The 15,742-nt window shown below is 28.2% G+C and overlaps 1 protein-coding gene across 1 annotated transcript in view; it reads left to right on the top strand.

Annotated features, from left to right (window-relative positions):
• LOC142321491 (uncharacterized) overlaps window positions 1-15,742 on the top strand; it is a 297,406-nt gene that overhangs the window by 134,675 nt on the left and 146,989 nt on the right. The window contains exon 2 of the mRNA XM_075359623.1: window positions 9,512-9,659. Coding sequence (XP_075215738.1) covers window positions 9,527-9,659 — 133 coding nt within the window. The 5' untranslated portion in view covers window positions 9,512-9,526. The remainder of the gene's footprint in view (window positions 1-9,511; window positions 9,660-15,742) is intronic.

Below are 15,742 nucleotides of genomic sequence, written 5' to 3'. Positions count from 1 at the left end.
ACCACCAAAGAACACCGGTATTTACGATCTGGTATTCAAATCCATATAAAAGTAACTGCGTTTACTAGGATTTGAACCTTAAAAGTATTTTAAGGCTGCCAGTATTTAAGTTTTTAAAATTATTAAGTTTTTCACCATAACAAAAAATTATAAAGTTTCTTTCTTTTTGTATAATATTTGCTCTTTTTAATTTTTATTAAAATATTTTCTTCTGTTAAGCAATCTAGAGCAATATTATGCACAAAGTATCGATTTTAATATCGTTACCCCAAAATTTAAAACAAAAATCTGACTGCAAAGATGTAATACTTCCCTGGAATTTATATGTTCACACGTTATACATGGAAAAAATTACCGAGATTTCTTTTCTTTTTTTGGGGGATAGTTTATAATGAGGTTTTATTGTAAAATTATCATTTTTTGTTTAAATAAACCAAAAAAAAAATTAAAAAATCAGTATGTTTTATGTGTTTCTGCTCCTCCACCTCCAAAATCATCTACCAAGAAATTCTTTAATTTTTCTAAATTTATTATAGTAAATGGAAGAAACTAAAAATAATTCCATCGAAAAATGTAGAACTAATAAAAAGTACTTTTTTTTGTAGGGGGGGAACTTAACGAAATTTTATTATAATATTATTACTAAAAGTTTAAATAAACCGAAAAAAAGGTTTTAAATAATTTCAAATAAACTATATTCTGAAACTTTGATCGGCTCTCCTACCCCCAGTATTATTCTCAAAGTATTTTTTTTGGGACGTTTTCACTGTTATAGTAATACTAATAGCGAAAACGTCCCAAAAAAATACTTTGGGGGTAGGGGAGCCGATCAAAGTTTAAAATTATAAAGCTAGATTAATAAATATAAAGATAGATTAAAATATATGCAATAAATGAAAAGATTCCTTTTTTTATTTAATATAATAAACAACATATATTGCGGATAAAGGAACCTGTAAATAACATGTATTATTTAATATTGGGGTGTTAAAATTTAGACAATCTAACTTTCATAAGTGATCGATCACATAACATTTTGGATATAATTATATAAATGAATTTGTGTAAATATTTGGTATTATTTTTTTCATTTTTATTAATTGGACACATTAAACGACTATAAAATTGGGTTGTTAAAATATATATTAATTTTATTGATATATCATGAAATACTGAAGATAAATTTAGAGATGAAGATTATTTATTTTGATCAGTTACAATTTTATTAATAATAAATAAAACAAAATAATAAAAATAAAATAATAATTTTATTTTCTTTATTTACAATTAATTTGATTCCTTTATTGTTTATGTAATTGCAACATAATAATATATGTATTTTATACTGGTGTATTGTTTGTATATTATGGAATACTTGTCAACTCCTTTTTTACAAGACCTAGGCTCCTAAAATAAATATTATGTTAAGCCATGAAATTTTTCAATATTTAAAACAGCCAATAATAAAAGAGTTATCATTACCTATAACAAATATGCTAATAAAAAATTTTAAAAATTGTAAAACTTTCCTGACATTAGTTATTTATTCTTATAAAGGGAAAAATATATTACACAAGAATTAAGATTATACAAGAAAAAAGATACGTAAGATTTCTTTTTTGGGGTGAGAGTATTTAATGATAGTGTTTTACTGGAAGATTATCTTAATATGGTAAAATATATATAATCAAATTTAATTTATAAAATATATTATAAAATTTAATTTATAATATATAAAAAATTATCTTATATACGAGTATATTTTTGGTTCAAGTTAACCAAAAATGTTTTAAAAAATTTGTATATTTTTTATTTTTCTTGCTCACCAACCTTCAAAATTAACTTCCAGGAATTTTTATTTTATTTTTCTACGTTTATTATGTTAAATGGAAAAAACTAAAAAAAAAAAAATTACTAGTGATTTTTAGTCATTTTTTGGTTCAAAGATTTTCTACCAATAAAAAGTTACCTAATTTTTTTTAGGCGCGGGGGAATTATGATGAAATTTTATTTTAATTTATTACTAAAAGTTTATTATTTAAACTTTAATACTATAAAAATTTAAACAAACCCAAAAAGTTTTGGAAAAATTCAAATAATCGATATTGGTAAAATTTGCTCTCCCACCCTCAATGTAGCCTCCAAAGTATTTTTTTTTATTTATTTTTTTTTTTTTTTACTTGCACGACTACTATTCCTACCTAGGAAGACATTAAAAAATTAGTTTAAAATATATGCAATAAATAAAATATAAAAAGATAAATTTTTTAGATTTTGGGGGGAAGGGAGAAATTTTAAAGCAATTTTTTTTTTAAATCTTAAAAGATAAACATTCACTCATGTACTGAGCTTAAAGTGGAGTTATATTTACAAAATTTTTTTAGAAGACTGACCCCCAAACCCTCCCATCTTCAGGTGATAATGACAGGAGTTTATCAACAAATTGTCCCATATGCAGGAGTCACTGCACGAAATTTCATCAAAATTTTTTTACCCAGTCAAAAATTATTAAGCTTCAAACATGTAAATGCACGTACATATCATCATTATTCCCTATTTTTTTTTTCGATTTTTTGAGGCTCCCTGGATCATGAAACAACGAGAAATGCAAAAAATACTTTACCCTATTTTATAACTGATCCCGTACATTCTTGCACCTGCAGCATAGCTCTAGAGCTATGATGCCTGGAAAGTAAAAACGATATTTCATTTCAATCATTATAGTTGAAAAATGAAGAATTCACATAATTATAGTTCAGTAAATCGGGGTTTTAGTCGAGATAAATGATTTTTGTTAATTTTTACAGTGGAATACAAAATTAAATATTTTTGAAGATTAATATGCAAATTAGAGTAAGGGAAACATATGAGATATATTTTTCTCCATCCATACACTAGATAATTTTAAAATAAGCCGTTTTACATGATTTTATGAGTTGTTTCAAGTTCCAACATTTTTGAATTTAATATTAAAATCCTCTGTAAGTTGAATAAAAGGAGAATAAGGAAAGAATAGTATGGGTTACGTTAGATAAAACAAGTCATACTATCCGAGTTGGAACCATTCTCAAATATATATAATTCTTTTTTTTATTTTTAATTGCCAGCAAAAATATAAGATAAAACTTTTCGTTGGACAAAAATATAATTCATTGTAAAATATGTAAAAATGTTACTTGTAAAATGTACCCACTTATTGATTTAATATAACATGATATCAAAAAATTATCTTAAGTATTATTACGCGAATTTCATGTTAAATAATAAAGTAGAGTATATTGTTTTATCAATGAACATTGTTATATAATAAGCTTTCGATCCGAGTTATTCTCCCAGAGGTTGATTTACGACTTGTATTAATTTACAAAGAAATTAATGGTTTTAAGTTATAATAATACAATGCAGAGTATATATATCATGTAATGGTTCTATGATCACATTCATGTCTTCCGTGAGAAAATATATTTAATTAGATATGTGATGAAAAAAACCTTTACTTTCTTGTACCAATAATTTACAATCAATTTTTTTTTTTCAATTAAAAATAAAACATTTTGTCTGTGTAACGGTTTTAAAAAATAAAAAGGAAAAAAGACTATTGTTATAATAAGGGCTAAAATAATCTATTGGTTGAATCAAGTGGTATAATTGATTAGTCATAATGTTTAATATGCATGTTATAACAAAAAAAAAGTTTATCTGCAAAAATATTCTATCAAAATGAATTTATACTCAGCTGTTTTACATAACGCTAATTAGTTTCCCATTTTTTTTTCAATTTTAAATTATATTACCTCAGAGTACATAATTATTTTGTTTACAAGACAATACAATTAGTATCGCTGTGTGAATCAAGTTGAGTAATATATTTACCTAATATGTGAAAAGTTTATGACGTTTACGTTGATAAAATTGTTATGCCATTACTTGTAGGTAATATACTAGATAAATATTTTACTATTTCAATTATTATCTGTTTCTTCAATTACCAATTTTAAAAATAATAAGTTAAGTTTTAAATATATTTGATTTAAGTTAAATCATACTTGACCTAAATTTTCACTTTCCTTCTTTGAAATTTTTTCCTGAGAGAGAAGGTACTAAAAAATAGCTCGTTACTTTTGCAAACAAAATTAGAGTAGAAACTTATCTAATTTTCTTCGTGTGTCTCCAGATAATGTAAATAAGAGATAAATATTAAAAATTAAAAAACACAACTGTCAAGAAAAAAACTTTGCTGTCAGACATTGCTCTTTAATAAAGGATAATTACAGAGCACGCGGGTGACAATTTTGTATATAATTTAATTTTTTTCATATTTTTTATATCTATTTCAAAAAAACACACACAAATATATATATATATATATATATATATAGCCTCTGACACTCCCGGTAACGTAAGGATCCCAACTCGTGGTTTTACATCTAAATCGGTTCAGTCGTTGAACTGCTACGGTGGAAAAAACATACATACATATGTACACCCTAAATATATTGCACTCATTTTTAAGCAGATGTTTAATTAATTATTAAACTATAAACCACAGTGAGTATTTTTTAAATACTTTAACTTTTTCAAAGGTCTAAACTTATTTTATTAAAAACAGCTGTTTTTAATTTTTACAAATTCATAACATTTTTTTTGTTAAGTTTGTTATTAATAAAAGTTGATTTTTTTTCATAGGTTTTATTAAATCAATTTTCTCAGAATAAAATTTTCTACACGTTTTGATAATAAAATTTATGCATTTATTAGTCGTTTAATAAAATTGTACTTCAAACATAAAAAAAAAATATTTTTCGTCACTGAATGTTTCTGTTTTACGTTGGATATCATGAAAACTATAGGGAATACAGTTCCGGGACCAAACTTTTCGCTAGCGGTACCTCGATAACAAAACCTTTTCGGACATATGTTTATATGAACGTTTTTCCTTATTTCATGCTCTAGAATCAGTTTCCAGATTATTTTCCTTTCTTTTTAAATCACCTGCAAATATAGACATATATTTATATTTATATACTCTATGACCCTCTCGGTAGCGTAAGGATTTCAAGGCGGGGTATACATCTAAATCGGTCCAGCTGTTGAGCTACTACGGTAGAACAAATCTGCATACACACGCCCTAAATATATTACACTTATATTTTGCCCTTTTTGGGCAGTCATATAACAAGGAAGGAATCTGCATCTGTTTTTAAATAGAAAAACCCCTATATCTCCTGATGTACGCATAAAGAAATAAAATAAATAATGGAATTATATATAAATATTTAAGAAGTACGATTTTTCAGAAATACATATTTTTAATTTATTGATTATGAAATGGATTTTAAAAATAAATAATAAATAACGGAATAAATTCCATCAAAATTACTTTAACCACATATAATACATAATATAGAAAAAAGCCACCGAGTGCTTAATACAATAAAATATTACTATTAAAAAATACTTTATAATAATTACTGAACAGAAATATTTAGAATGTATTACAATTTTTTTTTCTCTATTATAAGAGTTTTAACCATATATAGATTAAAATTATTGCAATTCAGGATCTTATCCTCCTTGATTAAAAATCTTCCTTGAATTAAAAACTATTAAAAGAATACACAAAAGAAATTCCAACATGTCATTTCATGTGTTAAGGAAATGATTATACTATAGAGAACAGTATACATAGTATTGTAACTAGCAATCGTGTAGTAACATTTAGCAAACAAAAGAAACATTCAGAACAAAAAAAATAAATAAGATTTCTCAGTTACAGCAATAATATGGAATATAGAGCACATTTATCCTGAACGAATAACACAATGAAAATCATTACATTTGGTAAATTATCTAATATGAACAGTTTCTATATTGCTCAAAATTATTTCACTTCATCGTTGTATAAAAAACATCTGTTATTCTGCTGTACAGTTTACAATAACATAGATGTACATGTATCAATGATGTAAAAGGCAAAAAAGAATAAAATTCACTCCATCTATGTGAATAAATCTATTAAGTTGTATAGTACAAGAAACTTTACAAGTTATCATAAAAATAAGTTAGAGCTTACATATCGTCAGCTGTCAACTGCCTTATGTTGTTTTTATTAATAATTTCTGCGAATGACTGTGTGTAAAGATGAAACTAGTTTTTCTCATGATATGTCATGTTAAGATTTACATTATATTTATTCCAGTATTGATTCAATTATTAAAAAAGATTTTCCTTATTTAAAACTTTCTCAGATTTATTTAGTTAATATGTATATTTAAAATATACACGATTTTCTTTTTAATATTTTTATTTATAGTCGTATAAATAATCGAAATCATTAGGGACTTATCAGTGAAATATAACTGTACCGGTAAATGTGTAATCTTGAACAAACTCAGGTCAACCATTCCTGAAACGTGTCGTTAATTGAAACCCAATCACCAAAGAACACCGGCTATCCACGATCTAGTATTCAAATCTGAATAAAAGCAACTACCTTTATTAGGATTTGAATCTGAGAACTTTCGATTTTGAAATCAGCTGATTTATGACGACTTGTTTACGACTAGACCAACTCGGCAGGTAATATACTTGTTAACATGTTGGTTTGCTTTCTCCCGCCACCACCCCATTCGGTCACCCTAAAGCATAAGACCGAATGTCTATGACACAAACGGCTACTGAGCCTCGAAACAGTTAAGCGACCAATCCTAACTAGCTCCTGGCGCTAGTTCGCTCATGCTTAATTGCATAAGCGAACTAAGCGGTGGTGCCACACACCACTCGCTTTGTGTCCCACCGCTCACTTGTCATATATTACTAAAAAAAAAAAAAAATGGGTAGGCGCACCCCGTCAACTAATAATAAAATATATATAACACTCAATAAATTAATTTACATCGTCAAGACAATTCGCTGCCACGCCTAGGTCATGCCAGCAAGTACTTGTCCACCATATTAAAGCGTTTGGAGCTTTATTGGCTGGTGGCCAGCCATCATTCCCGGGTAGCTTCCCACAGCAGCACGGTAGGAGTGATTTTTTCAATGACGCTGTCGTCACGTTGACTCACCGCTTATGAGTGCCCAATTTTCCCCTTGACCTCTAAGTTCCAGAGTGGCCTAAGTTCTGGTCCCTCCAAGAGCTGGACAGTCTAACATCGTGTGTTCGTTTGACTGGACCTCCCCCCTCAGACGCACAGATCATAGCTGCCAACCAGAACCGAAACAAATATTGGTTCAAGTTCGCGTGGTTGGAGAGCAAATGGGCACCCGTTGCCCTTAAAAATAAAGAGAGGCATACCATGTCTCTGATTTTATTATGTCAAGATAAATACAATAATAACTTAGAAAGAAAAGACAATAAATTTCTATCTTTTTTAAAAAGGGTAAAATTTTACCCGCCGGGTTAAAATTCATCATCGCAAAAACAGCCGAAAGATAAAAAAATTTTGAACAATGATTGTTAATTTTCCCTATTTCCGACTATACTAAACGAGATATTCTTACGATTTTAACTTTAAAATACTCTTCAGATAAATATCTGAAAACCATTTATTAATTTTTTTATTTTATGTTAAAAAAAACATAAATTGTTTTTTACATATTTGTCATTTTATGCTATCGCTAAAGAATTAATCTTTATGAAATTTAGTAGCATTGTGATGGTAATTTATATTTATAATTGTGTTTCGCGAACGAAGCCGCGACTAAATCTAAATCTAAAACCAATTAGTGGATCCAGTACTGACCAAACTGTCGCTCTGAAGAAATTACAATATACTGATAGTGTTTATAAATTGAGCAGGCTTTAATTTTTTTTTATCATGATTATTCTCACAAGCATGATTTTAATGGACAAAGGGGTCCAGGAGGTAGAGCCCCTGGCTAGAAAGGAAGGATGAGAAAGTCGGCCCTGACTGGCTAAACATACCCTGACAACGACGGGGAAACGCAGTAACCACATAATGTGGGCAAAGACGCGACGGGGACGATAGTATAATTTTAAAACAAAAAAAAATTAAAAAAAAAAAAAATTAAATCTGATGTAATTAAAAAAAATAATTTAATAAATTTTTGAAAAAGTAAATGGGGAATTTAAAACCAAGATCTGAACATATAGGTTATAAAAAATTTAGAAGCCATTAATATTAGTTACAAATATTTATTTGTGCAATTATTGTAAAATTATTATCTACACGGACCTTAAATCAATTATTTTCTAAATTAAATGCAGGGATAACTTTCATATTTCAAGAGGCATGTTCATAAATCTCCGTGAAAAAAATCTGGAACAACTTAGAAGTTTCAGATTCTTAATTTATTTAAAAAATTTGTTAATCTTAATTTTTTTTTAAATAAACCAAATTACACATACTTTTTTATAATTGTTAATATCTAAATAGAATATATTCGATTACGGAAATTTTTAATTATGAAACTATGTTGCAGAAATTCGTTACAATGACAAGTATTGCACACAAATACAATAACATTACAAACTATACGGTTAGAAAAACTTTGAAATGAAAACGTTTTAAAAGAAATAATTTAAAAAACCAAATATCTGTTGGCAAGCTCATAATAGCTAATTTGTCATAGCAGAAAGTTTTTATTTCACCGCAGTGTTTAATTAACAATCAGTTCCTATTTAAGAAACCATAATTCAATCTGAATAAAAAAATATAATGAATGAATGCAGAGAAGGATTTCTACTGAAATCCTTCAAAGAACATATATATATATATGCATAAGTAAACATATCTTATACAGTACACATAAATATTCACATATAAAGATGAGTCCAAAATCCAATGTTTTTCAACATTGGATTTTGGACTCATCTTTAAAAGCAAAGAAAACACCAAACCTAATCTTATCTATTACACAAAAAATAACTGATCAAAGAAACAGCGAAACAAATCAACTAACCAACAAAAGTAGGGACGAAACGGAAATGAAGAATTTTGACGATGCACACATCCTAGAGTAGCTGATTTACCTCGAATCTTAATTTCGAATCACACACGTCTCAGGACCGACGATATTACAGATGTAATACATGCAATCGCCTTAGGTGCCTCTCGTCCTCGCTGTTACGCAGGAGATTAACCGCATGTCAGTTGACATGGTTGTTCAGTCTAATCTTGTATCTTGCATCGAACCGCCGTATCTCCTCTGGAACGGTTGGCAATCCCAGATAATTGTGTGTTTCAGTGTTCTTCGCAAACCATGGCGCTTTTTCTGTATTTCTCAATAGTTCTAGAATCGTGGTACGACTTCGGTGTTATTCTCGCCTATCGTACCGATAGTTTGATTCCGTATGTCCAATCGGTTTTAGGACCGCTGATTACAGAAATTGCTTGTTAAATAATGATAGTTGCGACTCCCTGCCTGGCAACTAGTATATCACCCTGGACTTAATGTTTAAAAACATAAAATCATTAATTAAAAACCAATAACAATTTTAAAATATTTTACAGTATTAATTAATATATTAACTTTGTTTTTGTTTCAGGGCGAGGGTGGAGGGATGAGGTGGTTCCAGAAATCATCGGATCCTCCGCAGCTCCTGAGTTTATCACCGTTAAGAAATGATGACGAATCCGATCCGACTGATCTGGCCGGTGAGCCTGGTACACCGTCACAACATCGGTCTAGGCTAGGTAATTTCGTCATCCTTTAATTGTAATAAAATTCAACAAAGATTAACCAAAATAAATAAGGAAATGTTTTGCTACTAAACGTTGTAGTAAATTTATGAAATTTCTTTATGTTTTTATAAAGTCCCTGAAAAAAACCATAAAATATTGTAGGTTAACAAATATTATTAGAGAACGTGTTCATAAATTATACCAATTATACCGCAACCGTGTGGCTCACCATACTAGCATACCCGTAAAGTTAAATCATAAAAGTGAGGGTTTGTTGTTATTATTAGTGTTTATGTTCAACCGCTGTGAAAGATTATTTCTTTCATTTTTACAATTTATTCATTTACGATCAGCTTGGCCTCATTTTACGTTACCCAGATTAAAAATAAAAATTTCATAAACTGCAATTCAAAACAAACAATAAACTGACAATGATGTCTTGATTTTTTCAGGCACTTGCAATAAAAAAATTCGTTCTCTCCTAATAAGGCACAAATTATTTTTATTCATAAGGCCTTCAATATTTTCCCTCCTCTTTGATTTTACTGTTATTTTTTTTTTATTTATTTAAAATTTTATGAAAGGAAAAATAATAAAATGAAATTTTTATAATGTTTTATAATTAAACCAATTGAAGTAATAAAAATTAGTTCATATTAAATCTTTTGCTAAAGAGTTTTTACCTTAATATTGTATATATTATATAGTGGTATTATATTATATATTATAAGAAAGAAGCCGTAATAAGAAAGGGAGTCCGACAAGCATGCTCCCTATCCCCGTTACTTTTTAATCTTTACATAGAACTAGCATTTAATGATGTTAAAGAACAATTTAGATTCGGAGTAACAGTACAAGGAGAAAAGATACGATTTTCTGATGATATAGTAATTCTAGCTGAGAGTAAAAAGGATTTAGAAGAAACAATGAATGGCATGGATGAAGTCCTACGCAAGAACTACCGCATGAAAATAAACAAGAACAAAAGGAAAGTAATGAAATGTAGTAGAAATAACAAAGTGGACCACTGAATGTGAAAATAGGAGGAGAAAAGATTATGAAGGTAGAAGAATTTTGTTATTTTGGGAAATAGAATTACTAAAGATGGACGAAGCAGGAGCGATATAAAATGCCGAATAGCACAGGCGAAACGGGCCATCAGTCAGAAATATAATTTATTTACATCAAATATTAATTTAAACGTCAGGAAAAGATTTTTAAAAGTATGTGTTTGGAGCGTCGCTTTATATGGAAGTGAAACTTGGACGATCGGAGTATCTGAGAAGAAAAGCTTTTGAAATGTGGTGCTATAGAAGAATGTTAAAAATCAGATGGGTGGATAAAGTGACAAATGAAAAGGTGTTGCGGCAAATAGATGAAGAAAGAAGCATTTGGAAAAATATAGCTAAAAGAAGAGACAGACTTATAGGACACATATTAAGGCATCCTGGAATAGTCGCTTTAATATTGGAAGGATAGGTAAAAGGGAAAAATTGTATAGGCAGGCCACGTTTGGAATATGTAAAAGAAATGGTTGGGGATGTAGGATGTAGAGGGTATACCGAAATGAAACGACTAGCACTAGATAGGGAGAGAGAGCACTAGATCTTGGAGAGCTGCGTCAAACCAGTCAAATGACTGAAGACAAAAAAAAAATATATTGAGATAATTTTATCATCCACTTCATGATACTGTGCACTATAATTCCAGTTTAGATTATAATACGCAGATACTCGCACTTCATTTGATTCATGGAATATAGTTATGCACTGGTGTTAACGTCTTACAGCAACTGTTGGAAATTTACATAATTTTCTGAAGGCAGGTCCTAGCCCTTCGCATCATATTTTTTTACAACATTGGATATCAGGGCTAATGGAATTCATGTCAAAAATTACGGTCCGAAGGGTTTGAACCTGCCTTCAGGAAAATGGTGGATATTTCCAACACATGCTGTAAGATTTACTAGTAGTGCTTAACTACATTCCATGAATTAAATCAAATGTATCTCTGTATTGTATATAGCCCATACTGGAATTATAGTGTATAGAATCATAATACTATACACTAGTAAAAAATATGCACGAAAAAAGTTCCTTTTGTCATGCGTACATGATATGCACGACAAAAGGAATTTTTTTGCGCAGTTCGAAGAAAAAAGAAAGTTATTTTTTATCAACTATTTTTGAAATTATACAAATTAAAACTAGTTATACACTGATAAAATCTTCTTTAAAAATATATAAACTGTAGAAACATTTTAATTTAGTAATCGAAACAGTAAAAAATACAAAAAAGATTAATAAAGAAAAAAAATAGATTTTGTAAGTCGGATTCTATTACTTCCCTAGTCCTCTAATAAGGCATGAAATTACTTCCAGCCGATAAAGCTCCATTAGATAAAACTGATAAAAACAACATTATTCATGTTTCTTTAAAAAAGGTCAGTCACCAATGTCAATTTTGAAGATTTTTAATCTATCTAATCCCTAGTTATTAACCCTTTCTGTTAATACGCTTGCTCATATACAGGACGGACGAACAGAATTTATCCCTTGATTTTTTAATTTCTTGACATTCATTTTCGACCCGTAAGTCGAAAATGCTAAAAAAAGTAGACATAATTTATGGCACAATTATCATACTTTTATTTTGTGAAGTATAAGAGTATATTATTCGTATAACACTCAGGAAAGTAAAACTTTGAATCGATAGTTGAAACGGTAAAATAAAATAAAGGTATTTAAAAATATTATTTTTTAGCAGGAGTAGCATCATTCCCTAACTCAATGATAAGGATTGAAAATTAATTCTACTCTGAAACCTTTCATTTATAGAAAATAATGTAACCATAAAAAAATTATAAAATTCTTTTTCTTATACTTAATACCTTACCACCTAAAAGATGATGATTTGTTTTTTGTGTAAAACTAAAATTTTACTAAACATTTATTAATTTCAAGGGTATTGCATTCAATGTACAAGACAATTAACTGAGATAGTTTTTTCGTTTTAAAGAAAATATGTTTTTCTTCTTTTGAAAAACCCCCTATACTTTGCAAGATATTTTTATATTTATTCAAAATTTAAGAGTTTCTTATAAAAAAATTTCTAAAAAGATGAAAAAACTTTTAAGTTTGTTTAAAATGAGACCGGTAAAACCTGTAAATATCATAAATTATTCATTATAAATACAGTAATAAAAAGTAGAAGTAAATAAAGACATAATAATCTCAATTGCATAAACGTTTACACCAGATTTCGTTGTTGTTGATTAACCGTTCCCGAGATACAAAGGTAAGGTCATATATACACATTATATGGTGCATAATAAGTATAATTTATAACATGTATATCATACAGGCATAAATAATTATTTAAAGAAAGATATATTTTAAGGATCAGGTGAATTATAAAATGTCAAGAAATACTACAACAGAAAAAACCGGGCTGGAATCATCTTTTTACGAGTAGTTATATTTTTTTCTGTTTGACCTACATTCTTGTATTTCAACAGCCAGAAAACTTAAATCATTTAAAAATCCTGCGGTCAAAAGTAGTGATGTAATTTTTATCGTATTTTACGTAGGAGGTGATACTTTGAATTTATTGAATTAAAAAAAAAAGAGCTCATTCTGTTTATCAATTTTTTATATCATATTCATTTAAACTTAAGTTTATTCTTTTACCGACCCTAACTGGCTGATGGGCTATATGGTAACACAAACAATTCCGCTCATTACCATTTCTTAGAAGATTGTATTTTGTATTCTATAACTGTGTATGTAAATTTTTGTTGAATATTCTATATTAGGAACTGCTTTATGATAAAATCAACTAAAATTAAAAACTGTAAGATCTTAAACAGACATTTAAATGTATAAAAAGTGTCTACTGAGTTAAAAATTGCAGTTCATACCTAAAGCACGTTTAAAAAACGTGCTTGTCTCCTTAAAGTTTTTATCAAATTTTGTAATAAAAATACAGAATGTTGTAATATCGATATTTGAAGGAGATATGCAAAGATATTACGTAGTAAATTTTCTATATTATTGCATATTTTAATTTCTCAAAAAATTGCATTGCTCTCTAAAATGTATAATAAACTGCTTTTAGCTACCAAAAAAGACATACGTTAGTGTAATAATGAAATTCTACAACAATTTTTGTTTATTAATTATTTTTTAATATTTTTTATTTACTGTTGCATCAAAGTCATTAGCGACTCATCAATACCTGTATTAATGTACTAGTAACGCGTAGTCTTGAACAGACTCAGGGTGACCATTCCCGAGTATATGAATGATGAATTAGTATTTCATCAATATTCCCGAGGTTAATTCAATTTTTTTTTTTTTTTTATGTACTTAAATATAAATATATCAATTAAAAACATATTGCAGTTTAGAATTGCAACAATTTTAAATAAGATTGTTTAATTGTAACAATAATAATAACGCTTAACTATGTAGAATACTGCACTGAATTGATTGATCCCTGTTTTCTGTATTTTGTTTTTGTATAATCCCTTATAATTGACCATAAAAATTATACTCGTAACCTGATGTGGACACGACACGTCTTCCTTGTACGCCTATTAAATTACATTTACACATTTTTTTAAAATGAAAAGTAAATAACATTTTATTTCAATAATAATTTCTGATTTTTTTTTTCTTAATATTATTATTGAGTTATTATTTATCGTAAATATTTTTTTTACAGAGGTTAATAATTATTAATAAATCAATATATTTTAATTATAAAATAGTTTAAAAAAAAAGAAAGGAAATGACGGTTGATTCAAACTGATGTGCCTTCCCCTTGTAAGATCCAAATATTTCATCAATTAAAATTTTATTTGGCTATAACTCTTGAACCAAAGAAAATAAGTATCACTTATGATATATCGTTGAATAGCTCTCAATGAGGGCTTATTACTGCAGTTAATAAAAAGTGCAAAATCCAGATTTTTTTGGATACTTTTTGTTCAGTCGACTGCAATAAAAAGGGGAGGTGCACATCTAGATGTTACAAGTTCTAAATCCATAATCTCAACATCCGACGGCTAATCGTTTTTGAGATATGCGAGATAAATACGTACGCACATACGTAATTAAGTATACATTTGTACGTACGTATTTATACGTACGTCACGCCGAAACTAGTCAAAATGGATTCATGGATGATCAAAACGAATATTTCCTTTGAAATTTATAAACCGAAATTTTTCGCGATCACAATACTTCCTTTACTTCGTACAAGGAAGTAAAAAGAAAAAACTCTCAGCTTAAATTTTTTAATATTAACATATTATTGTGCGGTATTATATTGATTCCTGTTATTGATAAATATGTTAATATTCTAATCGCTATTTTTTTGGATATGTTTCCAAACATGATTATGAGCATAAAAAAATACATTCAATTAAAAAAACATTCAATGCTGCTAATAAATATTAGCAGCATAATAAAATTATCGTAATCATTGGAAACACTTTTGAAAATATTATTTGTACGCTTTTTCTTTTAAAACTGTTTTTATCTGTTGCTGACCAATCATTGTCAAGTGTTGCAGGCTACGGAATCGATAAATTGTAGTGATATTTTCTGCGTGTAGTATAGTTATTATCTGAAGACTTGTGGAAAAACATAACCGTACTTGAATTGGTTTTCATATCATTAGCAGTGACGTTGTCGAGAGGATAATTCATTCTTTAAACATTTTAGCTCCGATCGCTTGAAGGAAATAATCATTTTAATTAAGCTAAGCATTATTAAAATAAATGAGAACTATTTTGGCTTCATTCCGGGTAGTACGGACAAAAAAATGTAACATGAATATTTTTATAAATTTTAAAGTAAAAATATGTTATTTTTGTAATAAAATTTATCGCATTTTATTTTGTTATGTTTTAGTGAGACAGTAAATTAATATTATACGCATGTTTTTCAGTCAATTAATTTTTTGGCCAAACTGTAATCGACAGCATTAATTTTTATAAGTTCGGTTACTCTAATAGTGGATCTTCCTATTAAGGAAGGTATTTTGTCTTCAAAACCCCATTTTTCCCATCCCTTGGTTAGTAATATAAA

Source organism: Lycorma delicatula, chromosome 3 (genome assembly GCF_047948215.1).
Source record: "Lycorma delicatula isolate Av1 chromosome 3, ASM4794821v1, whole genome shotgun sequence".
In the NCBI taxonomy this organism is placed as follows: domain Eukaryota; kingdom Metazoa; phylum Arthropoda; class Insecta; order Hemiptera; family Fulgoridae; genus Lycorma; species Lycorma delicatula.
This window is presented reverse-complemented; position numbering and strand designations above follow the sequence as displayed.